The sequence below is a fragment of the Delphinapterus leucas genome, chromosome 19, assembly GCF_059928025.1.
Source record: "Delphinapterus leucas isolate spDelLeu-1000000601 "Yukka" chromosome 19, BTC_Dleu_Yukka2, whole genome shotgun sequence".
NCBI classification, from domain to species: domain Eukaryota; kingdom Metazoa; phylum Chordata; class Mammalia; order Artiodactyla; family Monodontidae; genus Delphinapterus; species Delphinapterus leucas.
The window spans coordinates 46,674,255-46,698,789 of NC_143147.1; the positions used below are offsets into that span (position 1 = coordinate 46,674,255).

A 24,535-nucleotide genomic window follows, 5' to 3' on the forward strand; every position below is an offset into this window, starting at 1 on the left:
CAACACATTATTATAATTTGTGAAAAGAGAGGACTTGCTGATTGCCTCTGCCTATCTAATTTCATTTCTAAAGGTGTTTTCCTTTGGAACTGAGATCCACTTTGAAGTGAAATAGCCCCTTTATAGTCAGGTTTGTTTGCTGATCTGGATTCATGTCATTCTATTTCAGACCTCTCCCAGATGATGGATTTTGAAGGTGATGTGTGGAGAAGCTTAATCCTATGAACCCTATCTGCCTTTTTTTTTTTTTTTTTTTTTTAAAGCAGTTGGAGGAGGGTTTTTTTTGTTTCCCTAGCAGGGGGTTAGTAATTAACAACAGCAGCACATCACCTGATGGAAAGAACCCAGACCTTGTGAAACCTGTGCCTGTTGCAGCCATCATGGTTATGCTGCAGGACCCTGCATCCAAGTGGAGACAGGAATTTTTTCCTTCTATGTTGTTATGTAGATGTAGTCATTTGTGCCTAAATTAAAAAGCAAAACAAAAACTCAGTAAGTCTTTTTAAGGTCTAAGGACATGCAATCCTACAAGTCTGTTGAATGGCACCTACCTCTTTCCAGGACAGACCTCTGCATTTGGAGCAGAGCATGCTGTCCCTGGACGTATTTTTGGGGTAGGGAATCATGCTAATATGTCCATATCAACAACTCTTACATAATGGATAGTTTTGAGGGGGAGGGAATGATTCCCTAGCCCTTAACTTAAATTGGCAATACATTTTTCTGCTCTTCGATTTTTTTTTTTTTCCTAACAGGAAAAGTTGCATCCATATTGAGAATTACGGCATATTTTAACCTTTGAGCTGGTTGCTGAGGTCTCCTTGGGGACAAGGACACTTTGTAGTTATTTATAACCTATAGAGAAGGGCAGTAAGGCTGTGAGCAGCCAGCACGTGATGAGGTTTGGGAGTCAGTGGGAGCAGTCTGTTGTTTACTCCTCTGCTTTCCACGACTTGAAATTCTTTCATGTATCTTCTTGTTCCTCTTCATTTTGACTTTGGATGAACTTTACTAGCTGGGGTATTTCTATAAAACTCTTATCTTGTAACACTTAGATTGAGGAGAAGAAGGAAAAATAGCCTTTTTATGTACAAAAGCATGTGTCTAATCCTCACAGTCATTTCAGAGTCTATGCTTGCCTAAGAGATCTGTAAACTGGGAAAACCTTAAAGGTACTGACATGCATATGTAATACTATACTTGTTTCTGAGTTTTCCTTATATACAATAGTTTCTTCTAAGTTTCCCTTATACACAACAGTTGCAAGAACAGTTGAACTCTTAGTTAAATATTTGGCTATGGTAGAAAATAAGTTCTGCATCTTAGCCTGGTATAGAAAAAACTTAATGTGTCTATACATGTCTTAAAGGTATGTCTCCCTGTCTCTCTTTATATCTGTACACATGTGTACACGTGTATATATTTAATGTTAATTATTGTTTCTCTACATGTCAGTTTTAAGGGAATCAAACCCCATGTCAGATATGAAAATTATAGATCAAATCTAAATAAATGCTAAGAATCTGCCTCATTTTCATCAGTATATTGGAATTTTACTGTATAGAATTTAACTTGAAATAACTGAGAGGTCCTCAGTTTCTGACAGTTGCTGTAATGGCTCTTTCAGGATCGACTTATCCTGGAAGATGTGCTTATATTACTATTGTCTTATGGGTTCAAGAACTTCCCATTTAGCCCTGCACACTTCTCTTTCTCCCAACTTTTCTTGGATTTTTTTTTTTAATCAAAGAAGCATGTAGTTTTGGAATGTATTAAATTAGTTCTTCAAAATAGGAGGTCAACTGATAGTTTTCTTTTTAAAATATTTTCTTCTTTTAAGAGTATGCTTGGATTCCTATAGCTGTTACTCATTCAGCAACTCCCAAACTTTAATCTTTTAACTAGAGCTCATTAAGGAAAAATATGATCCCAAAAGACAGTCTAGTTAGTCAACAGCAATTTCATTGAACAAATATTTATTGAGTGCCTATTATGATACCATTTTAGGCACAGGGGGATGCTGTTCTCTCATTGTGCTTAACTTCTAGTGGGAGAGACCGTAGACAAGTGAAAATATAAAAACAAGGTAATTTCAGATAGTGGTATTAAAAAAGAAATTTGAATAGGGTAATGTAATGAAAGAGGCTAGAAGTGGGGACTGCTTCAGATCTGGTGGTCAGGGATGACCTCTCTGAGGATATTACATTTGATAGGACAGCTAAATGACAAGAAGGAGCCAGCTGTGAAAAGATCTGAGGGAAGAAAGAGCTTTCCAGGCTGAGGAAAGAGCCTGATGTGTTTACCAAGTAGAATTAAAGGCCTGAGTGACTAAAGCATGGTGATTGAGAAGGGTAAGTGTTAGATGAGGTCAGGGAGGTACACTGAAGCTTTGGCAGTCATGACAAAAGGTAGATTTTATTTGGATAGGAGTGGAAGTCACTGAAGAATTCCTGTCTTGTTTCTCATAAGGGTCTGACTTATAAGCCATCTCATAACCAAGAAGAATTAATTGTGAAGTCTGCTAATTCCTTTTAAAATATTTTTATTCATTATTTGAAAAGGTAATATATTCACATGGTTCAAAATTCAATAAGTACAAATGGGAACAGTGGAAATTCTCCTTCCTACCCAAGTACCCAGTTTCCTTCCTTGGAAGTAACCAGTGTCCCTAGAGTCTTGTGTAGCTTTACAGACAGAGATATCTTACACACACACACATACATACATACATATTTCTGCCTCTTTAGGTAGAAAGAGCTTCCCCATTCCTTTTTTAAATAGCTTTATTATTACATTGTATCATAACTTATTTAATCAATCCCTTATTGATGGACTTTCAGGTTATTTCCATGTTTTTGTGATTACACATAGTGCCACATTGAAAAACCTTTTATATTTATCATATTAAATATATTAGTAGGATAAATTTCTAGACATGGAATTGTTGGATCAAAGGGTATATACATTTCTTATTCATTTCCCTTCATGAAGTTTATAACAATTTATACTCTAATCAGAAATGTTCTCCTTATCCTGGGCAAGTGTTATCAAACATTTTAATTTTTGCCAATTCACTGAGTGAATTAATGTGTGGTTTAATTTGCATTTATGTTTTCACATATTTAAGAACCATTGATACTTACATGTCTGTAAACCATTGGCTGTTCTTTGCGCATTTTTCTGTTAGGCTATTGACTTTTTTCTTCTTGATCTTAAGATTCACTCAACTCTAACTCCCTCTGTTAAAGAATTTTTTAAAAATACAATGTTACATGTCAGTTATATCTCAATTTTAAAAAAGCAGTCATCTTTAACTTGTAAATTTTAGGAAACATGAACCTGACATGAGACATGAGACATGATAAACCCTAGTCTTTCCTTTGCTGATTGAAGTCTCTCTTGATTGTCCTTGGTTTCATTTTAAGAAGTGTCTCTAAATTAAAATAAACAGAAAAGAAAAAAAAAAGAAAAAAGTGCATTTAGTGTTTTGTTAGAGTAGATTGATCTGCAAAAAGTTTACCCATAACAAATATTCAGAAGTCATTCAAACCTTGCAAGAGAGGAAGTCAGTATGACCTGTAATAATCTGTCCTTGGGGTAATGAGAAAGAAGTTATTACCTCCTGGGCTGTATATGATTGAGGACACTTGTAACAGAAGAAATACAAACATTCCTTTGAGGTCCCAAAAGTTTCTCAAAAATGAATATACCCAACTCTTTCTATAGTTTTTGGGTTTTTTTTTTTGTTTTTTGTGTTTTTTTTTGTCAAGTCTTTTTGGCATCTTCTGTTTTGGAAAATGCAAACGTCTCTCAAGTTTAAAATAGTTACAACATTGGGATTTTTCCTTACTTGGAAACTGTACCAGGCTTTAAACCAAGAGAAAAAATAGTTACAGGCTTTAAAAAGTCCCTAACAAACCATTCTTTGGCAAGAAACCATGTTCCCAGCCATCTAGTTTGTGCATGTTTGTGTATTATATTAAACAACATGAAATTGTCAGGATTTAATAGAGTGAACAGGAAAATAAATGGTGGTATATAACAGATATGTTCAGCCTCTGAGTTGTCAGCATACTGGGAAGTTTGCTAAGCCTGGGAAAATAAATTTCTCATTAGAGAACTTGGGCAGTCTTGTTTTAACTTGTTTGAAGCCAGGAACAGTATATTTTGGTGCTAGTTGTCTCCTACAAAGGTTCTCAAACCATGACCCTCAAATAGACCTCCTGTTTTCTAAAATTGTTTTTCTGCTGGGCATCTGCGGCAGTTGGCATGAAGTGCTGAAGAGTTCATGTACCGGGAGGCTACTTTGCTTATGAACACTTTGCCCATGGTGCCTGCTGTGAGTGAAATTAATTAGATTTGCGCTGTCCTAGTCGATTTCCCTCCCAGCAGATTGTGTGGTTAGACCTCCTCAGAGTCTAAAGCCCATTCTCCAGTTCTACTGACTGCTGGGTTGGACACTTTTAAAAATTGGAAGAAAGGTTGGTGATATTTTAAAAGAAACCAAAGACTTCTCTACAGAATAAGTGAGAAGCAAAAAAGATAGGTAAAAATGGCCAAGACCAAGGTTGTGTTTTTTTCCTGGTTGTGATAATGGACCATGGTTCAGTAGCAACAGTTAAGCCATTAAAATAAACTGGTTTTTAAACTTGTCTTTTTCTTAGGCTTAGAGAATTCTTAACTTGTTAATTGTTAGATAAATTTGAAGTATTTTTTTAAACTTCAAAAATAAACTCAAATTAGTATTTTATGATCTATCAATATAGAGCTGAGCCTGCACCTCACACCTACAGAGCCAAGTTTTATGCTCTTAACTAACATGTAAAATTCACATCTTCATTCCAACCCGCTCAAAAGATAGTTTTAATTGGGAATTTTGAAAATTCATTCTGGCTCCTACTGGCAGTAATGGTAACTGGGATTTGTAAAACCGCCTAAGGTGCATTTACTCACTACTAGATAAACAGTTTTGTGAGAATATGTTTTCCATCAAATGCAAGTCTACCTTGATCACAGGTCTCTTTTCTTGATATTATCATGAATCCTGAATTGCACAAACCAGGGAGGCCCAAATTCCATTGCAGTGCTTAGTTTAAGTGAAATAGCACATCATGTATATAAGACTTAACTTCATGTGTGATTACATGGGATGTTTTAACTATAAACACGTGTAGGATAGTGTTAAAACCAATGGGGACTCTGGTAATACTGATGGTATTCCTCTGTGAGGGTGCAACTGTATCTTATTACTCCTCCTCCATGTTTATTAAGTGGCCAGTGAATGTGAGTTGAGTGATTTTTTTTTGATATTCATTTATACCTCTTTCTACGAAGGATTTGAGGCAGTTTCCAGAAGTACTTAATATATCAAACAGTAAAATAAATCAGTTCAGGGAATTATAGCAAAGTGAATAATAATGTTAAGAAAATAATAAAGCTATTCGGACTTCCCTGGTGGTGCAGTAGTTAAGAATCTGCCTGCCAATGCAGGGGACACGGGTTCGATCCCTGGTCCGGGAAGATCCCACATGCCTCAGAGCAACTTAGCCCATGTGCCATAACTGCTGAGCCTGTGCTCTAAAGCCCACAAGCCACAGCTACTGAAGCCCGCATGCCGCAACTACTGAAGCCCGCCCAACTAGAGCCTGTGCTCTGCAACAAGAGAAACCACCGCAGTGAGAAGCCTGCGTGCAGCAACGAAGAGTAGCCCCCACTCGCCACAACTAGAGAAATCCTGCACACAGCAACAGAGACCCAATGCAGCCAAAAAATAATAAAATAAAATAATAATAAAGCTATAGTAGAGGGATCATATGAGCCTGTATAGAGTATAGCATGTAGAATGAGTATATGAGCCTGTAGTTTCAAGAGATGGGTCAGATTTGTCTCAGGGCTTCCTAGTAGCCAAGCAAAGAGAGCAGCATTATCAGATATAGATTCATATTGTCTGTCCATAGCTGAAAACAGACCAGGTGTTCAGGAAAGAAATTTCTCCCTTGTATATTGTAAAGCAGACAATGTATTATATGGTGGAGTAAGTACATCCTTACACTATTCCCACAATTAATAAAATATATTTTATTGTATTTAAGTTTTTTTTTTTGATGTGGATCATTTTTAAAGTCTTTATTGAATTTGTTACAGTATTGTTTCTGTTTTATGTTTTGATTTTTTTGGCCGAGAGGCATGTGGTTGGTATCTTAGCTCCCTGACCAGGGATCAAACCCACACCCTCTGCATTGGAAGGTGAAATCTTAACCACTGGACCACCAGGGAAGTCCCAATAAAATATATTTTAAAGATAAAGCAGAACAGTACAAAGGGTAGTATATACTAAAATAGCTCTCATCCCAAACTAAAAGACATTTGTCATATTTGCCTCAGGTCGTCCTAATTTTTAAAAAAACATGAAAGATCAACTTGAAATGTCTTACATTCTTTTCCCAGCTTCATTCTTCATCCTTGCTCTCCCATCATGAATCTGATACATAGCTTGTCAATGATTTTTTTCACTTCTACTCTATGCATATATCTGTAAATAATATATAAATCTTAAATTTGCATAAATAGTGTACTGCACATGACATTCCAAAACTTGCTTTTTTTCATTAGTGTCGTGTTAGATCTCACTCATCTCCATGGTGCTGTAGATGTAGTTCATTACTTTTAAATCCTGAAGTAGTTTTTCATTGTATGGAAATAACCCAATTTAGTTATCTGTTTCCCTCCTAATGGATTTTTAGTTTGTTTGTCTACAGACAAACTGCCACATTGAACGACCTTGTCCATGTCTTCTTGTGCCCGTGTGCAGTTTTTCTAGGACAGTGGTTCTCAAAGTATTCCAGGGCATATCAGGGTCACCTGGGAACTTGTTAGAAATGGAAATTCTTGGGCCCAACCTCTGAATCAAAAACTCTGGGGGGCAGGGCCCAGCAATCTGTTTAGCAAGTGATCCTGATGCACCTAAAGTTTGAGAACCACTACTTTAGCACATATATAGTTAAAAGTAGAATTACTAAGTCTTAACGTATAAGTAGGTTAAACATTACTAGATATGGCAAATTCCTACCCCAAATATACTTAATAATTTACAGTCTCACCAGCAGTGTATGAGAGTTCCTATAGCTCCATACTGTGGAACAGAGGAACAGAGAAAGCAAGAAGAATCTGGAAAATCAGATACCAGTGAAGTGTAAGTGGAGAGAGATCTCTAATGATACAGAGAAAGGAAAACATCTAAGAAAGGGATAAATGTTGCCCTTACAGAGAGCGGCTAGCAATAGGTTGATAAGTAGAAGACTATTATTCATTTTTTAAAAATTTATTTTTGGCTGTTTTGGGTCTTCGTTGCTGCACATGGGCTCTCTGTAGTTGTGGTGAGCGGGGGCTACTCTTCGTTGCTGCACGTGGGCTTCTCACTGCGGTGGCTTCTCTTGTTGCAGAGCACGGGCTCTAGGTGCGTGGTCTTCAGTAGTTGTGGCGTGCGGGCTTCAGTAGTTGTGGCTTGCGGGCTCTAGAGCGCAGGCTCAGTAGTTGTGGCGCACGGGCTTAGTTGCTCTGAGGCATGTGGGATCTTCCCGGACCAGGGCTTGAACCCGTGTCCCCTGCATTGGCAGGCGGATTCTTAACCACTGCGCCACCAGGGAAGCCCAGAAGACTATTTATTCTTAATAATAAGTTTGCACTGAAGTGTAGGAGAAGATGAGACAGTATTTGGAAAGGTAACAAAGTAATTTTCCTTTAGGAGTGAAGTATTTGTACCCTCAAGGGAAGGAGCCCACATACAGTGGTAAAGCTGTATGTGGTGTTCACCATGCTGTCTCCTCTTTAGGTAGCCTTTTCATGGATGTACTTTAAGTACCCTTTGAGTAAACTCATTTGGTAAGATAATATTAAATAGTATTGATTTGATCTAGAAGATCAAAATAGGGTGATATCATTGTGATGAGACTGCTTTAGGTTAGGTGATCTTCTCTGAGGTTAACATTGAATGCTAAGAAGCCATTTGAATGATAAGGGTAGAGCATTCCAGGCAGGAGACAAAGTTTCCAGTCTCTGGAAGGTCAAATGGAAATAGTAGGATAGTATACCATTAATCTAATAAAATTCTCTTGCTTCTTGCATCATCCAGGGTGAAGAGGAACAGAAGTCTTTGTCCCCTGACTTTGGAAATCTTGTTTAACCTTCAAACTGGCGATGTCAAGGGTTCCAAGTCCTCCACCTCCGGCAGAAATGTCGAGTGGCCCAGTAGCTGAGAGCTGGTGTTACACACAGGTAGGTGCTTCTTGGGAGGATTTTGGGGGACGAAAGGAATCAGATTTCTTTTCTACGTTGGCTTTCCTGCTTTCTCTGGGTCATACCTGCCAAATAGTTAGATAAAGTACTTGTCAGCTTTCCATGCCTTGGTTTTCCATGGGGAATCTGAATGCCCTAGGCATTCACGGGAGCTTGAAAGAGGGGAACCTTTGCAACTGGATCTGCTGCCTACATCCACCTTGATGGAAGTGTATTCCTCTTTTGGGCAATTTAGGGGGAAACCAGGTTTGAGATTGCAACCCCAGGCAGTGGCATCAACATCTAAATCATCAAACAACTGCCCTGAGCAGAAGAGGTTCATTTTAGGTGTGGTTTAATCACCTGCTTTCCCAACCTTGTCCATGTTTTTCTCACTTTCCGTCTAGTGTTTCTCAGAAGCTGAGAAAAGTTATGAAAGCAGTTGGTCACCGTGAGATTTCTTAAAATGTAGATGAGAGACAGAAAAGGCTGAGCCTCCATGCTGGCCAAACAGTGCTGTCTTCCTACGGGATTATGCAGAGGGAGGGAGGGGGAAAATTATCTGATCTCCAGCCTGTTTTTCAGGTTGCCCACTTCCTATTTAATTGCTTCCTGGTTTTCTATCAACAGATCAAAGTAGTGAAATTCTCCTACATGTGGACCATCAATAACTTTAGCTTTTGCCGGGAGGAAATGGGTGAAGTCATTAAAAGTTCAACCTTTTCATCAGGAGCCAATGATAAACTGAAATGGTGAGGAAGACTACATTTAGCTATACAAATTTTCCTATAAGTTGCCTGTTTTGCTTGGCTTCACAGGATACTGACTAGAGTGGAAGATCCTTGATGGCAGGGACTTTGTTTTGTTCTTAATGTATTCCCTGGTGTCTGATACATAACAGATGCTCACTGTATATTTGTTGAATTAATTCAATGAGTATATCAGGGGATCAGCAAACTCAAATGGCTGTAGGGTAATGTAAATGAGTAAAGAGAGCCAGTGTTGTAAATAATGTCCATACGTGGTATGAGTGTTGACTACTTGGCAAACTAGTGAATGTCCTTCTAAAAGAAGTGGTGGCTACTCAGCTCCAGCTGACTAGAGGCATGTGTGAATAAGGGCTGACCAGCCCTATTTTCTGATTTTTCAAGAAAAGCAAGAGATCTAGATTTTAATGTAATATCTCTTGACTTTTAGATTGCCTGTTTTTAAACAATAAAGGAGATTTATTTACTTATGTACCTGGAATGCCCATGGTGTAGGATGTCTTTGAAGGTAGTTTGATCCAGCAGCCAGCCCAATGGTTAGATTAAGGACCCCATCGCTCTCTGCTCTGCCCTGCTCTCCACACTGTTTGACATTTCAAGCTTAGCTTCCCTTGTGGTTGAAGGGTGACTGGCAGTAGCAATGAGCATCACCGGCTACCATCCCACAGGTTCTTTGAAATTCCTCTGAACTGTGTGGCCAAGAATGCACTGATTGGTTTAGATCTAGGTTCCCTCAGTTGATCCCTGTGGCAAGGGGAATAGGATCTGGAAGTGGGGGTCAGTCCTATCCAAACCATGTATTTTCTTGAGGAGGGGCAGGCAGTTATGGATACAACCATATGCTCTCTACAAAGACCAGAACACATATCTGTGAACCACCATTTTTGACCTCTGATATCCCACTGAAAAGTTTTAACAACTCTCCTTTCGTTTAGTACTTTCTGGCCATGTACATAAGCAGTGTACCACTAGGTGCTGAGAGAAGACTTATTCTTAGGCATTGTATTTAAATCCGCATCTTTAGCACAATTGTGTAGTGATGTATGTGGCATATGCACTTCCTGGAGAAGCACTGAATTGGGCCACCTGTTTGAGAGAGGTGCTGTAACACTGGCAAGGCCTAAGGATACATATGGCCTGTGTATTATATGTGGTAGAAGCCGTGTTTGAACCACATGCAGTTCAGCTAATGACATATACAACTTAACTGAGTTGAACCTATTCTGTCTGAATTTTGTTTTGATCCATTGGTAACATATTGGCATCTCTAACTCTGTTTAGAAGTCTGGCTTAGAACTCTACCCTGTGTAATGGGAGTTTACTTTTGTCTGTGCTTCCTCCATATTGCCTCCTTTATTTTAATCTTAGAATATTATTGCCAGATTGATAAAATATCTATAAAAGATTATTTACTACTAACATATTTCTCTAGAATTCTTCTTCTCTCCCAAGGTGATATTGAAAGGCTCACTGACTTTTTTTCCCTGGAATTTTTTCACTGCAATCCCAGCAAAATAAGGGGCTGCTTTTCCTGAGTTTGAGGATTAGAATAGATTGAGTCTAGGCTGAATTTTAAAATATTTTAGGGGGAAAAAGACCGATTTGGGAGATTATGAGGAACGAGGAAGAGATGCAGGGGATGTGTTGTCAGATCCTAGGATGCCCCTTTATTGTTTACTTTTTAAAAGGTGCCTCAGGTTGCTCTAGAAAAGTGATTTCCAAGGAGTCATTCGCTGAATCAGAATCTCCTCTATGGGGCCTGGGGTTTTTTTTGTTTGTCTGTTTTGTTTTTTTAACATCTCCCTCTCGATTTGGATGTTCTAGTTCCCTCCTGTCCTTTCATGAGCCTACAAACATGGATGCTTTCGACATTTTTTTTTTCTGTTTTGGGTAGGTGTTTGCGGGTAAACCCAAAAGGGCTAGATGAAGAGAGCAAAGATTACCTGTCACTTTACCTGTTACTGGTCAGCTGTCCAAAGAGTGAAGTTCGAGCAAAATTCAAATTCTCCATCCTGAATGCCAAGGGAGAAGAAACCAAAGCTATGGGTAAATGTTATCTTTGTTCGACTCTTTATTTTCACATCTGGCAACTTTATATATTGACAAATTGTGGATTTGATACGGTTTTTTGAGTAATCCTAAATATAACTTTTTTTTTTCACTCCAGAGAGTCAACGGGCATATAGGTTTGTGCAAGGCAAAGACTGGGGATTCAAAAAATTCATCCGTAGAGATTTTCTCTTGGATGAGGCCAATGGGCTTCTCCCTGATGACAAGCTTACCCTCTTCTGTGAGGTGAGTCCTTTTGCCCCGCTGTGAGAGTAGCAATTCCCAGACCTGATGGGTATCAGTAGACGTAATTGTATTGTATCAAGGATGGTGAGTGAGAAAAATCCCCAAGTGGAGTGGTGCTGCACAAATGCGATTTATGTGACTGACTGAAAAGCTGTGCCGTGATTTCAAGGTTGTTGGGCATCTCAGCTTTCCACCTGTTACTTTCTTAAAAGCAAAGGTTGTGCACTATCTTGGTATGTGTGATTTTTTAGCTGCTTGCGTCAGAATTCTGGCTTTCTCCTTGTGGATTTTTTCAGAAAGCATTTGGAAGGACTGTTAACTTTAAGCTGAGGAGAATGACCAGCAACTAGATATGTAAATGTATTTGTTCCTTGAGCTTTCTGGCTCCTCCTTGAGTATGAAGTCCACGTGTGTTTGATAGAGCACTTTCCTTTTCTGCTTTTCGAACTAAATGACTCTTACCGGTTGTTGAGTGTCTCCAGTTTGTCTTGCTGGTAATTGTGAAATAGGAAGGTGAGGACCATTTTTTCTAGAGTGAAGGTTAAAAAGGTTAAAGCTCTCTATAGTTAGCTAAGAGAGTTATCTGTAGTCAGTTAGGAGAGTCCTTCTCTCCCCAACGACCTACAGAGCCTTTTTCAGGTTTATAGGAGAAGCCTTGAAGCAAAATTCCCAAACTGAGGGTGAGTTGAAAAATGGTTTCTTTAATGAGTATATACAAATTGGTCATTTCATGCTGTTATCAATACATGTATAAATACTCATAAGCTCACAGTGTAAGAAATGAATAAAACCTCCAGTCAGCTGGGATGTTGGCATTCCCTGTACATCGTATGGTCAAGGAGCTGCTTCCTGAGCAACACCGCTTTATGAAAATAACCACTGGGCTTTCATGGGGAAGGTGCAGGCAAGTTCCCCAACTAGCAGTGTGCTCTGTCAAATAATAGGCATATCACCGCCTGCACAGTAGGAAAGGTGTCCCTTAGGAACCTTGCCCCTTTGTAGACGAGGCCTGGCCAGCAGTAGCCAGCTTCTTTTCCAAGTCACAGCTCATTGAATATTTCCACGGAATAGTTGCTGGTGATTAGGAAATTTGGGAGCTATAGTTTATTAAAATATCACACTGAATACAAAAAATATAGTTTGCATAATAGCTACCTTTTCTCCTTTTTAATTGCTAAGTAAAAGAAGGAAATACTAGAGTGATGGCGTCTGTAAAAACACATAAAATTTTGCAGTTGTTTTTTGTCTGATGGACTTGGAATTTGAATTCTACATAAATCCAAGTAGTTATAGATCATACTCAGTTGCCCAGGTGGAGAAATGAGAACAATTAGGTGGTTTTATGTGATGTTGGATGTTACATAAACAAACCATCAATTTAATATTCACCCACCTTAGAGATCCTATATTTCAGAAAAAAATTAAAAGAGTGGAAAACTCTAATTTCTGTTGGAAATGAAAGCCAATTTTTGAACTGCTCTCTGAAGGAAGAGAAATCGCCTCTAAATAACGCATCTGGTGCTTTAGGCAACACCAAAACCTTTACTGTAGCATTTTCAAGTCCACAGTGGGTCCAGCCTTTTCTTACATGCTTCCCCTCTATACCATCACCAGATCCATTCCATCTGCTCCAGCCCTTGTATTGACATTCTTGATTTGGAAACCAGTTGGCCTGCCCTCACTTGGCAATCTCTCATCCTGTAGTTAAGTCCGAGGTGCACTCTCTCTTTGCTTCCCCATATGAAATTCTCTTAGGAGAAATCCTGTGGTTAAGTTTAGAAATGCCTTACTGACTTAGAAGGGAAGTGAGATGACACTTTGGAAATGAGGAGATGTTGAACAGGGAAACGTCTGTTGGGTTCTGCTGATGCCATCGGTTTCTTACCATCGGACCAGGTGTGCCATCTGTTCCTCTCACACTTCTCTGTTGGCCACAGGTGCTGAGTGTTGCTTCTCGTTCTTGGGCTTGTGCCTAGTGAGACTCGTTTCTGTTCCAAGGCTCTCTGTGGACTTAGTAGCATTCAGCATTGCAAGACAGTTGCGTGGGGGGTGTGTTTTGAATGTGTGGGTTTTAAAAATGTCTGCAGCTCATCTAAGTTCTTAGTGCATTTCAGAGCTGGATCATCCTTTGGTGCAAATTCTATCCTTCTGACCTGTGCTACCTCTATCAATAGAATATTTATAAACAAATTTATTTTGTTCCTATTTATATTTTATTTATTATTGGTTTAGTTAGTATTTTCTTACAATTTAGAGGCCTTTATGAAGTTGATGTCCACATACAAATTTAGGTTATGAGTACTCCACTGTTCCATTCCTTACTCAGTCTTTGGCCCAGGCACTTCTGTCCTGTCCTGATGTAAGTAATAAGTACAGTTGTTTTGTGGATATTTTTGGTCTGTTCCCAGAGGCCACAAGAGGGAATCCGAAGGTGAAAGACTGAGAATCACACATTTGTGTGTTTGGGCTGTATTTCAGTGGTAAAACCGTTAATGAAACTCTGAAAAATGCCGACTGAGTAGTCTTGTTTGTAATGTGCTGCACTGGGTTCGCTTTTGATTCTCAGTGATCTTTCTATCTGACTATTAGGAAGTATGGCAGTTCTTCCAAGTTGATGTTGCTTAGTTAACGCATTCCCTTAATTGTCTCTTACCACAATCCTTTGAGCTAGGTTCGTTCTTTTCTCTTCATTTCATGTTACTGGGGAGAGAAGCAGTGCCTAAGGAGGTCAGGTAAGTTTACTAGCATTGTGCAGCAAATTAGTGTCAGGGCTGTGTCAGCTCTCCATTTTCCATCTCTAGTCTGCTGTGCTACACTAAGTGAAGCTGGATGCCATTTACCCAAGGAAACATGGGCTCTACCAAGTTTTTTTTTGGTAATGGAAGAGAGAATCATGAAAGCTTTACACTTTTAATTTTCTCTGTAACAATTTGGACCACAGGAAATCTACTTGAAATGTTTCAGCTTCTATTGATCTTCTTTCCACTTATTTGTATTGAAAACAAGTAGCTGTTAGCAATAAATATACATGTATTCCACCGTCAGTGTATATATGCCTCTGACAGGTAGAAGATTCCAGTGCCTTTGTAATGTTGCAATTAAAGTTGAAATATTAAATACCATATGAAATATGAAGTACCAAATATGAAATATCTCAATACTAGTTAACTCTTCGTTTTTTGTTTTTTTTTTTGTGGTACGCGGGCCTCTCACTGTTGTGGCCTCTCCCGTTGCGGAGCACAGGCTCCGGACGCGCAGGCTCAGCGGCCATGGCTCACGGGCCCAGCCGCTCCGCGGCATGTGGGATCTTCCTGGACTGGGGCACGAACCCGTGTCCCCTGCATCGGCAGGCGGACTCTCAACCACTGCGCCACCAGGGAAGCCCCTAGTTAACTCTTAAAACATCTCTTTCCTTATCAAACACAGAATATCCGTTCAAAGCCTGGGAATATGTATTTTTGCCAAATTTTAAATATGTGGGTCTACTAATTTTTCTTTTTATCATTTTTTAAATGGATTATTTGGATATATTAGTTGAACTTATGAAAATGCTAATAATATTTGATCTTGACCTACAAAACTGGTGATTAAATATGTATTATCATTATAGGTTATGAAACATGATAATGTAGTAAACCTACCACCCAACCCAGCAACATCACCAATAACTGAGAACTGACCTATATATGCTTCTCCCCTGTCCCTTAGACCTGTTGTCTCCCTACTCAGATGATGATAATAAATAGCGCTTTTGAATTGTTTATCATTCCCTTGTTCATTATTTGCATGCCTGAACAATATATTGTTTAGGTTCGCTTGTTTTTGAGCTTTATGAAAATAGTGTCAGGATGTATGCAGTCATCTAGGACTTGCTGCTTTCATATTATGTTTCTAAAATTTATTTATATTGTGAATGTAACTATAATTCTTGATTTTTAGTGCTGTACAGTAGTTTGTTGTATATTCACACGACAGTTGATTGGTTTGTTTATTCATTCTCTTGCTGATGGACATTTATTTATTTATTTTTAATATTTAGTTGGCTGCTTTGGGTCTTAGTTGCGGTGCGTGGGCTTCTCTAGTTGTGGCACGTGGGCTTCTCTAGTTGTGGCGCACGGGCTCAGTAGTTGCAACACATAGGCTCTCTAGTTGTAGCACGTGGGCTCCAGAGCATGCAGGATCAGTAGTTGCGGCGCGCGGGCTTAGTTGCCCTGTGGCATGCGGGATCTTAGCTGCCTGACCAGGGATCGAACCCACATCCCTTGCATTGGAAGGCGGATTCTTAACCACTGGACCACCAGGGAAGTCCCCTGATGGACATTTAGTTTGTTGCTAGTCTTTTGATTAGAAATAGTGCTGCTGCTATAAACAATCTATATGCTGTCTGTTTATTTTCTCTTGATTGTTTTAATTATACAGAAATTAAAAATATATTTCTAGTGGTTTTACCTTGACATTCTATGCTTAGACAAAGTAAACAAGAAATGGCACAATCTTTTATGAAATTTTATGTCTTTTATGAAATTTTCTTTTTTAAGAAAAGGAATTGACTTTAAAAGTGAGGCCCTTTTACAACTTGAAATTTAGAGGGTTATAGAGCCTTCCTGAGACATTTTCATGCAGTCATTTCTAAGACATAAATGTCACAGTCACGTCATCTTCACAGCTGCAATTTTGAATGAGTCTCCGTAGTCAACTTTATAGGCATTAAAAAAAAATCTTTAGTTTTTCTCAAAATGGTATCATTTTAGCATCACCATTTGCAGAGGAAAACAATCCCTTTCTAAGTTAAAAGTTTGGGCTCTGAAGACTCATTTGTGTATGCCATTTAAAATTTATTTTTAATTAAGCGTATTTAATGTTGGTAAGAGGTGCCAGACATTCAGAGCTCTGGAGACTCCAGGCATCCATATATCTGCAGAACAAGTCTGGCTCAGACAGTAAAGGTACATTCTCCTTCCTGCTGTGTTCCTGTCTGTGTCTGAAGAGAGGAATTGCCCCAGTGAGAGGAGTCACACAGTCTTTGGGCCGCACTCATTACCAAGTGCACGTGCAACCAGCACAGAGTCCGCTGGTCACCACAGTTTGAAAATCAGCTTGGCTCTTGCCAGTTCATTTTACCCAGTCTAGTAGATTGCCGTCAAGTGTTAATGACTTTGGGCTCCTGTCAGCCTGGTTTAATTCAAGCTTAGGAACCCAGTGCCAAAAGCATTCTCCATTCCCTTCATTGGCCATCCCAAGCGATTCCCGCCTTTCCCTATGAGGAAGTTGGATTTAATTGGTCTTTTCCTTGGTGTTTTGTTTGTTTGTTTTTAAATCAGCAGTATTTTGAAGCTAAAACTGGAAGTAGGCTACTTCTACTTTCGGTGTTAATATTATATCAAAGAAGTAAGGGTGTTAATGTGAGAAAGTTGCTGAACCAAATTAGAGATCTTACATGGGACGATCTCTGTGGGGTGGTTTGTGTTGGGTCCTGGGCTATGAAAATAATGTTATACTCTGGCTCTGACAGATGTGCTACTGATGCTAAGCACATTCATAGTTCATTAGCTTGGTTGCTTCATTGCTCAAGACCGTAACAGCTATAGCTTTAAACAAATGAATAAACTTCGTGACCTGATAGCAGATATCTCACTCCTACACAGAAGGGACTACAGGTCACTTGGATGGGGCATTAACTTTGCCTCTGGGTTTATGACTGCATTTAAGGAAGGGATGACTTGCCTCTTGAAGGTTAAAAGAAATTTGGGTCATTTAGGATGCTCCTCAGCTGTCTTTCTCATCTAACTCATAGGAATAGCAAGAGTGGGGAGCTGATTCTCAAGGTTTGTGAATTCTGCTTTCATTTGAACATTTCTAACCTAATGTGATATAGGAGAGGAAGCATAGCCAGGGTTGTCAGGCAGAAGACTGATCTGTTCGGTCTCATCTTCAGTTTGGTAATTTACATTTATTTTATGATGTTATATGGTTTATAAATCCTTGTATTTTGTATCCTGGCAAACTTATGTGAGCTTCACTGATCCATCTAGAAGTTACCAGGGTTTTTCTCTAGACTGAACAGTTAATTCAGCTGGTTAAACCATGCTGCTGCTGAAGCCAAGCGGCAAGTTGGATTCCTCTATAAACCCTTTGTCGTCATTCTGTTCCAAAGCTGTAAGTGCATGCCCAGCTGGAGCCAGTCATCTTGTATGTCATTGTCACCAATGACTGAGTAAGGGTATAAATGGTGTGGGATACCCACCCAGTTATCACTACGCAAGATCTTGCAGGCCCAGTCCTGTTCATTAAACTAACATTTGTGAGGAAATGCCAGTTATTTACCAGGCCCCATGGAAGCTGCATTTTATTTTTATGTTCCAGACCTAACTGAAAAAAGTGAAGTGCTTTTAGGCTTATTAGAGTCTTTTCTCTGGAGAGTTTAGTTTAAATGGTAGTTTCTATAGAGTTCCTTGTATTTAACCTTTTGCTTAAGGCAGAATAAGGTAAATACTTGAGGTTTAACATTTGTTTTTGTCAGTTTTTTCCCTCTGGGGGTTTTGCCCAGGTCTTCAGGGCAGGGAAGGAGGAGCTTATTAGAAGTTTGGAAGAGAAGGAGATTTGTGGGGCTCTCTCCTTATTGTCCTGAGATGGTGTAGAATAAGTATGATCATGGTAGTTTGGAAATTACTTGATCCAGAGGTTAAAGACTTCATTTGTGAAGGTGGTTTCAAGAGAATATGCCTAACGTCAGTTTCTAAATGTACTATAACAACAAGGTAAAAGTCATCTCTCCTCCTGCTGGGAAGAAAATTCCTGGTAACAAAAGCTTTGGACTGTGTTTTCTTATCTTTCACAGGTGAGTGTGGTGCAAGATTCTGTCAACATTTCTGGCCAGAACACCATGAATATGGTGAAGGTTCCTGAGTGCCGGTTGGCGGATGAGTTAGGAGGACTGTGGGAGAATTCCCGGTTCACAGACTGTTGTTTGTGTGTTGCTGGCCAGGAATTCCAGGCTCACAAAGCTATCTTAGCAGGTTGGTATTTATTCATGGGGAGCTTTAGTTGTGGTTAAACAAGGAAGAACAGCAGGCTGCATAATCACCTTTTGAATAACTTCAACTTTTTGAACTAGTCCAAAAAAACTGCAGCTAAATATGTTTTTATATTGTGGTGACATTAGTTGTCAAAACCAAAAAGGCTGCTCTCCATAAAAATGCTACTTCTTTTTTTCTCTCTGTAGTGGACTTAGGCCATCATTTTCAAGGAATGGATGATGATGTGTATTGGATGCCTTTGCACCTGGAGGTTAGATGTCAAAACACTGGTTAAGAGCAGGTATCAGCCCCTAGACAGGGACTTAGGATGCCATGGAGAGGATTCTGGACTCAGGGCTAGACCACCACATAGCCAAATCCCCAGCCCTGGAGGTCTTAGCCCTCCCTTCCATACAAACTCACTAGAAGAATGAGAATGTTGCCAGTGACGTGGAAGATCAGGTCTTGTTCTAGTAATAGGCCCTTGGTCTTTAAGACCAGAAAGACTGACACACAGCAGGAACTGTTAAGGCAGACTGATGGCCTTACCTCACAGGGAAGCATAGCTTTCAGCCACAAAATTATATTCAGGCCAAGAGATGTAAGAGGAAATCACATGAACCGTCAGGTAACAGATTTCTTACCAAGACCATCAGCCCTGTCATTTTAAAGTACACACCTGGCAAAACCTCTGTCTGGCTCAGTCTAACCATCTTCCTGATCCCTCTCTCAACTAGGTGTTACTGAGACTTGCTAAAGGAAGTCATTAACTCTTGTGTTCGTGCCTCTGTGCTCAGCTAGGCCCTCGGCGCTGCCGAGACCTCTTTCTAAAGATGCATAGTCAGCTCCTTTTCTTTTTCTCAACAATAGACACTTCACACCTTTACCACTCTCCTTTAATCTCCAGCTCCTAAAAGATGACCTTGCTACTTCTTCCAAGAGAAAATCAAGGCCCTTCTCCCTTGGCTCTTGCCTCTCACTTGCATTTTCTCTGCATTCTCAGTGGAGGAGGTGTTCTTCGTGTCCAAAGCAGACTACTTTCTACTGTTGTTCTGTTTCATGCTGCCTTCTCAGAAGCCTTACTCTGCCGATTAGACCCTTGTTCTCCGGTATCGTTGCCATCTATTTCTCCTGTTGCCTGTGCACGCTCAGCCTGTAAACACGCTCAAGCTTCTCCCTCTAGTTAATTCTCTCTTTATTTTCCAGAGCTAAGTTTCTTGAGTTAACATATTCATTCTCTCTATTCTTTCCTCCCACTTATCCTCAGTTTGCCTCCATGCCACAAAAGCGGTTTTCCAAAGTTACATGACCTGCTAGTTCCTAAATTTGAGGGGCTCTAGTTTATATATTATTTGACTCCTTTCTTCTGGTTTCTCTGGCTGGCTTTCTGGCTGCTTCTAATGTGTGGCCTCCCTCTTCTTCACCCATCCCTTTAAACACTGTTATTCCCTAAGGGTCTGCCTTAGTTCTCTTTTCACTCTACTTTAGTCTCCCTAGATTATTTTATTTATTCTAATAACATCAGCTTCTCTCTATCCACTGATCCCTCTAGGCATATTGCTGCTTTGGACCCTTCCCTCTTTATTAAAAGCACCAGCCCTTTAGTCTTCAGCTTCTGTAATGTATTTATATAGTACCTTATAGTCTATAGCCTTTCAGAGATAAGAACAATGAGAACTGATATTCTTTTGGAATAGATTAAAATATTAAGGTTCAGAGGGTTACGTGATTTGCCCAAGATTATATGGTTAGAAAATGGCCAATCTAAAATTAGTCCTTTCTGACATAAATTAGGTCAAAGTTCCAGGTGCCTGTTAGCTGAAACTCCTTCTATATATTCCATCTGTCCCTCCTCTCTTAGGTAGAGATTGGTAGTCTCAACTTTCACCAAAACCCCTGATTTATTGGACCTGATAAAATTTGAGTTCTTAGCCATTTTATTACTTTCATGTTGAAATTAAGTTGACTTCTTTTTCACGGTGTTCATTAGACTAGAATGGGCATGGCTTAGAACACTGTTTCTGAACCTTTTTTTCATTATTCCCACCCCTAAGGAAAAAATTAAGACACTAAGTACTAAGGAATAAGATTTTGTCTAGTTGGGTTAAGATCTGAAGGGCCACAAATGGTTGTGATACCTAAGATTGTTTTCACCTCTTTGGGGCATTATCATCTCTGTTGATAATGCATGGCTTGGAGGAACAGACAGCCTGCCATAAATAAGCCTGCACTTCACCTAGCTAACGGATGCCATTGAGCCCTGTTCTTGACCTCCTTGCTGTGTGGTCCCTGGAAGCGGAGGAAGTAGGTATCATTGTTCCAGGCAAAAATGCAGGTATTAGGACACCCTGCTTAGACCATGAAGGACCTTCCATTTGAACCCCAAGATCTACTCAGAGGATATCATTGTCATCTAACATAGGTAATTTGAGTAATCTCCTTGAAATATGAATGGTTGGAATGAAGCCAATAAATTATTTTGAAAGAAGTGATTTCTTATTTTCCCTATGTATTATATAATAATTATTCACTTATTGTATAATATAAAAAGAAAGTAATTTTATAATTCTGGCATAATTTGATGTAAAAGACCATTTCTGTAGTAGTGGGACAGGAAAGAAAATGATCTCTTCTTCCGGAGTTCCCTGGCGGTCCAGTGGTTAGGACTCGGCGCTTTCACTGCCATTGGCCCAGGTTCAATCCCTGGTCAGGGAACTAAGATCCCACAAGCCACATGGTGTGGCCAAAAAAGAAAAACAGAAAATGATCTCTTCTTCATAACAGAAGAACCAAGAGATTTTGGTGTGATAACCATATCTGTCTCTGTTTTCCTTTCACTTTGTAGCTCGTTCTCCAGTTTTTAGTGCCATGTTTGAACATGAGATGGAGGAAAGCAAAAAGGTATGTAACAGGATAGAGATACGTCTTTTTAGCTAGGTGGCTAGAATCAGATCATTTCCCAATTTGGCAGCAGATTTATTTTCCTGGTTTTTTTTTGTCTTATTATGTTATTCAAATGGAGTAGAGTTCCCCGAACAGACAATTTCTGAGAGCAGAGAGAGGTAGTCTGGAAGCATTCTAGGTAAAGCAGAAACACTATTCCAGGCAGGTCATCCAAATAGTCTTGGGTGAGGGTATTAGGCATGTGTTTCTACTGAGGAAAAGAAAGGTGAAAAATCAAAGGTATAGTTGTCTTGCTATTGTATTTGAGAAAACAAAGGTGGTACATATGATGGGAGAAAAGGCTATTACAGTCAAATAGGGCAAAGAGAACTTTTCCATTCGTGTTAGATTTAAAATGGTATGAGTCTCTTCATCAGAGCTTAAAATCATGAAAATTGTTTAGGGATTTTGTTCTGTTGGAATGTTTCTCATTTTTAGTTTCTTTGGCATAGAATCGGGTTGAAATCAATGATGTGGAGCCTGAAGTTTTTAAGGAAATGATGTGCTTCATTTACACGGGGAAGGCTCCGAACCTCGACAAAATGGCCGATGATTTGCTGGCAGCTGCTGACAAGGTGAGATGAGAACAGGAAAATAACAACAAGACTAGGAGTTTTGGTGACCTCTTGAGTTTCATGACTGGGCTTTTATGTTGCTTTGTGGGCAGGATGAACATATATCTTAGTTTCATCTTTTTTTTTAATACTTATTTATTTATTTGGTTACACCAGTCTTAGTTGCAGTAGGCGGGCTCCTTAGTTGCAGTGTTTGGGCTTCTTAGTTGCGGCAGGCAGGCTCATTAGTTGCAGCATGCGAGCTCTTAGTTGCGGCATGCGAACTCATAGTTGCAGCATGCATGTGGGATCTAGTTCCCTGACCGGGGATTGAACCCAGGCCCCCTGCATTGGGAGCGCAAAGTCTTATCCACTGGGCCACGAGGGAAGTCCCACATATATCTTAGTTTGGCCAGAACAGTCTTGGTTTACACTTGTGTTCCAACATAGTTACTGATAGCACCCTTTTTATTTTCAAAAGTATCCTGCTTTGAAGGGCAAATTATATGGTCATCCTAATTATGGAAAAGAAGGATGAGTTGATGTTTACCTCTCTTCTCTTGCCGATCTCAAATTTAATCACAGTGATTTTAAAGATTCAGATAATATTAACATTTGGATTTATAATTTGGCTTTGTAATTTACAAAAATATTCTTGAGTTCATTAACTTTTATTTAAACTTTGTCAGTAAGAGAATAACTTTTACCTAGTATCCTGCTTATTAGCATTTTCAGCCTTTACCTTAGAAGTTATTGAAAGATACCACATTCAGAATTGTAAGATGACGAATAGATCTTTGGGAAAAAAGAGATACTACTACAATAAATGTATGCTTTGATTGTAAGACACATTTTAATTTGAGAAATGTTAAAGTGTGAAAATAAAAATGTAGATCTTAGCCTTAAGGAAATATGGTTATTACCTAAAACAACAGGCTGGTGATTCCCAAGATAGGGTCGGGGGGAAAAGGTTAATGAAACACCAAGTCAAATTGGGTTTTTTTGTGTTGCTCTTTTATAGCAGGACCTTTCTCAGAACCTTTAGTATGTCAGTGTGTACTGTTAGTTTTCTAAAAGAGAATATAATAGACAAATTTCTCCAATTTAGTTAACCCTGGAGTTACTTTTCTCAAGGATCACCTCTGGGGATTAGTGTTCCCCAAAACACACTTTGGGAAACTGACTTTCATTGTGTAGATAGACCAGAGAGAGCAGTGACCTGTTCCTCCAAGGCCCTGTGGTCTGAGGAAACGTGACTGAGGGGTGGGGGTGGGGGTATGTGTAAAAGGATTGCTATTTATCCTGTGGAAGCTTCTCTTACATTGGGGGGCAGTTGAGGCAAGGGCGTTAAAGGGCTTAAACCCGGCCAGCAGTAGACCCCATGAGAAAGATGGTTCTCTGCTGGAGGTGCCCCCTTTTCCTGCCATGATGCTGCAGCACCCACCCGAGGGGCACAGCTGGCTCTGGCCTGAGAGCACTAGAGCCTTCTCAGGATTCACTCACGGGAGTAATCTCCATCCTTCTCCCTTAGCACCCCGGAGGAGAGTGTTTGTGTTTACAGTGGGGGTTTTAGCTTTATTGATCATCTTTTTGGAGTGTTTGTAGAGGATGAGGCATGTAAACCCAATCAGTGCTACCAGTGAAAAGGATTGAATAATAGCTGCATCTTTCTTATCACCTTTCAAGACTTTATTAAGTACAATTAAGCAATGTGAACATCCTATACCCTTCCAGTCTAGCTCAGTTCTGACCAGAGGAAACTTGCCTCCAGTGGAAACGGAAAGAAAATATTCGCTGTGAGTTCTGGGGAAGTAGGATGCACAGCCCAAATGGCTGCTTTTTATAAACATGAGTTTATAATGATTCTGCCTCATCTGCCCTCTGATTTTTTTTTTTCTCCTTTTTTTTTGGCCTCACCACGCGGCTTGTGGGGTTTTAGTTCCCCAAGCAGGGATCGAACCCAGGCCCTCGGCAGTGAGAGCACAGAGTCCTGACCACTGGACTGCCAGGGAATTCCCCTTCCTCTGATTTTCAATGAAGCAGTCACTTGTGCTTACACATACCAGGCATTTATCCCCCTCATTGTCTAGCTCCCATAAGGATGAGTAGCATCACAAGGTCCAATTTTTAGACAGAAATACCAAAACTCAGAGTTGTACATTCTCAGAGCCAGGGTTAGACATCTGTGTCCCTGGGTTTTCATTCCTGCTCCTCAGCCAGAGAGCCTACTGGGAACCTACTGTAAGTAGAGAGAGCAGGGGGTCAGCCTGAACTGACATTCCGAGGTTGGTGCTTTTCAGTACAATGTGTTAGTTAAAGCAGTTGAATCACAGCGGTGCTCTAAATTTATGAACGAGAAGTAACCGAAGGGTGCGTTTTTCAAATGCCATTCAGACTTTCCCATTAGACAGTCCTTGCTGTAAGCTTATTTGAAAACATTTTTACCTTTACACCTCCTTGTGAGCTTCAGGAAAACAGAATAAGAAAATTTTCATGGAAGGATCTAAACATCTAGAATTTACCCAAGAGGCTAAAACAGCTTCTACTAAGTTCTTCCAGTCTCCTGGGGACATGTGTAATTAGACCAAAAACAAAACAAAACACATAGCCCAGGCCTAGGAGACAAATTTCAATCTCCCGGGTAAGTACTGCCATTAGGCAGGTTTTTCAGAAGCATAATTAAGAA

General features: G+C 39.7%; 1 protein-coding gene across 2 annotated transcripts in view; it reads left to right on the plus strand.

Moving 5' to 3' along the window:
- The window catches only part of SPOP (speckle type BTB/POZ protein), a 67,731-nt gene that overhangs the window by 39,171 nt on the left and 4,025 nt on the right, over nt 1–24,535 (plus strand). For both annotated transcript variants that reach the window (XM_022557731.3, XM_022557730.3), the window contains 7 exons: nt 8,132–8,274; nt 8,905–9,026; nt 10,936–11,087; nt 11,209–11,336; nt 18,175–18,352; nt 21,198–21,253; nt 21,748–21,870. In XM_022557731.3, coding sequence (XP_022413439.1) covers nt 8,197–8,274; nt 8,905–9,026; nt 10,936–11,087; nt 11,209–11,336; nt 18,175–18,352; nt 21,198–21,253; nt 21,748–21,870 — 837 coding nt within the window. In that variant the 5' untranslated portion in view covers nt 8,132–8,196. The remainder of the gene's footprint in view (nt 1–8,131; nt 8,275–8,904; nt 9,027–10,935; nt 11,088–11,208; nt 11,337–18,174; nt 18,353–21,197; nt 21,254–21,747; nt 21,871–24,535) is intronic.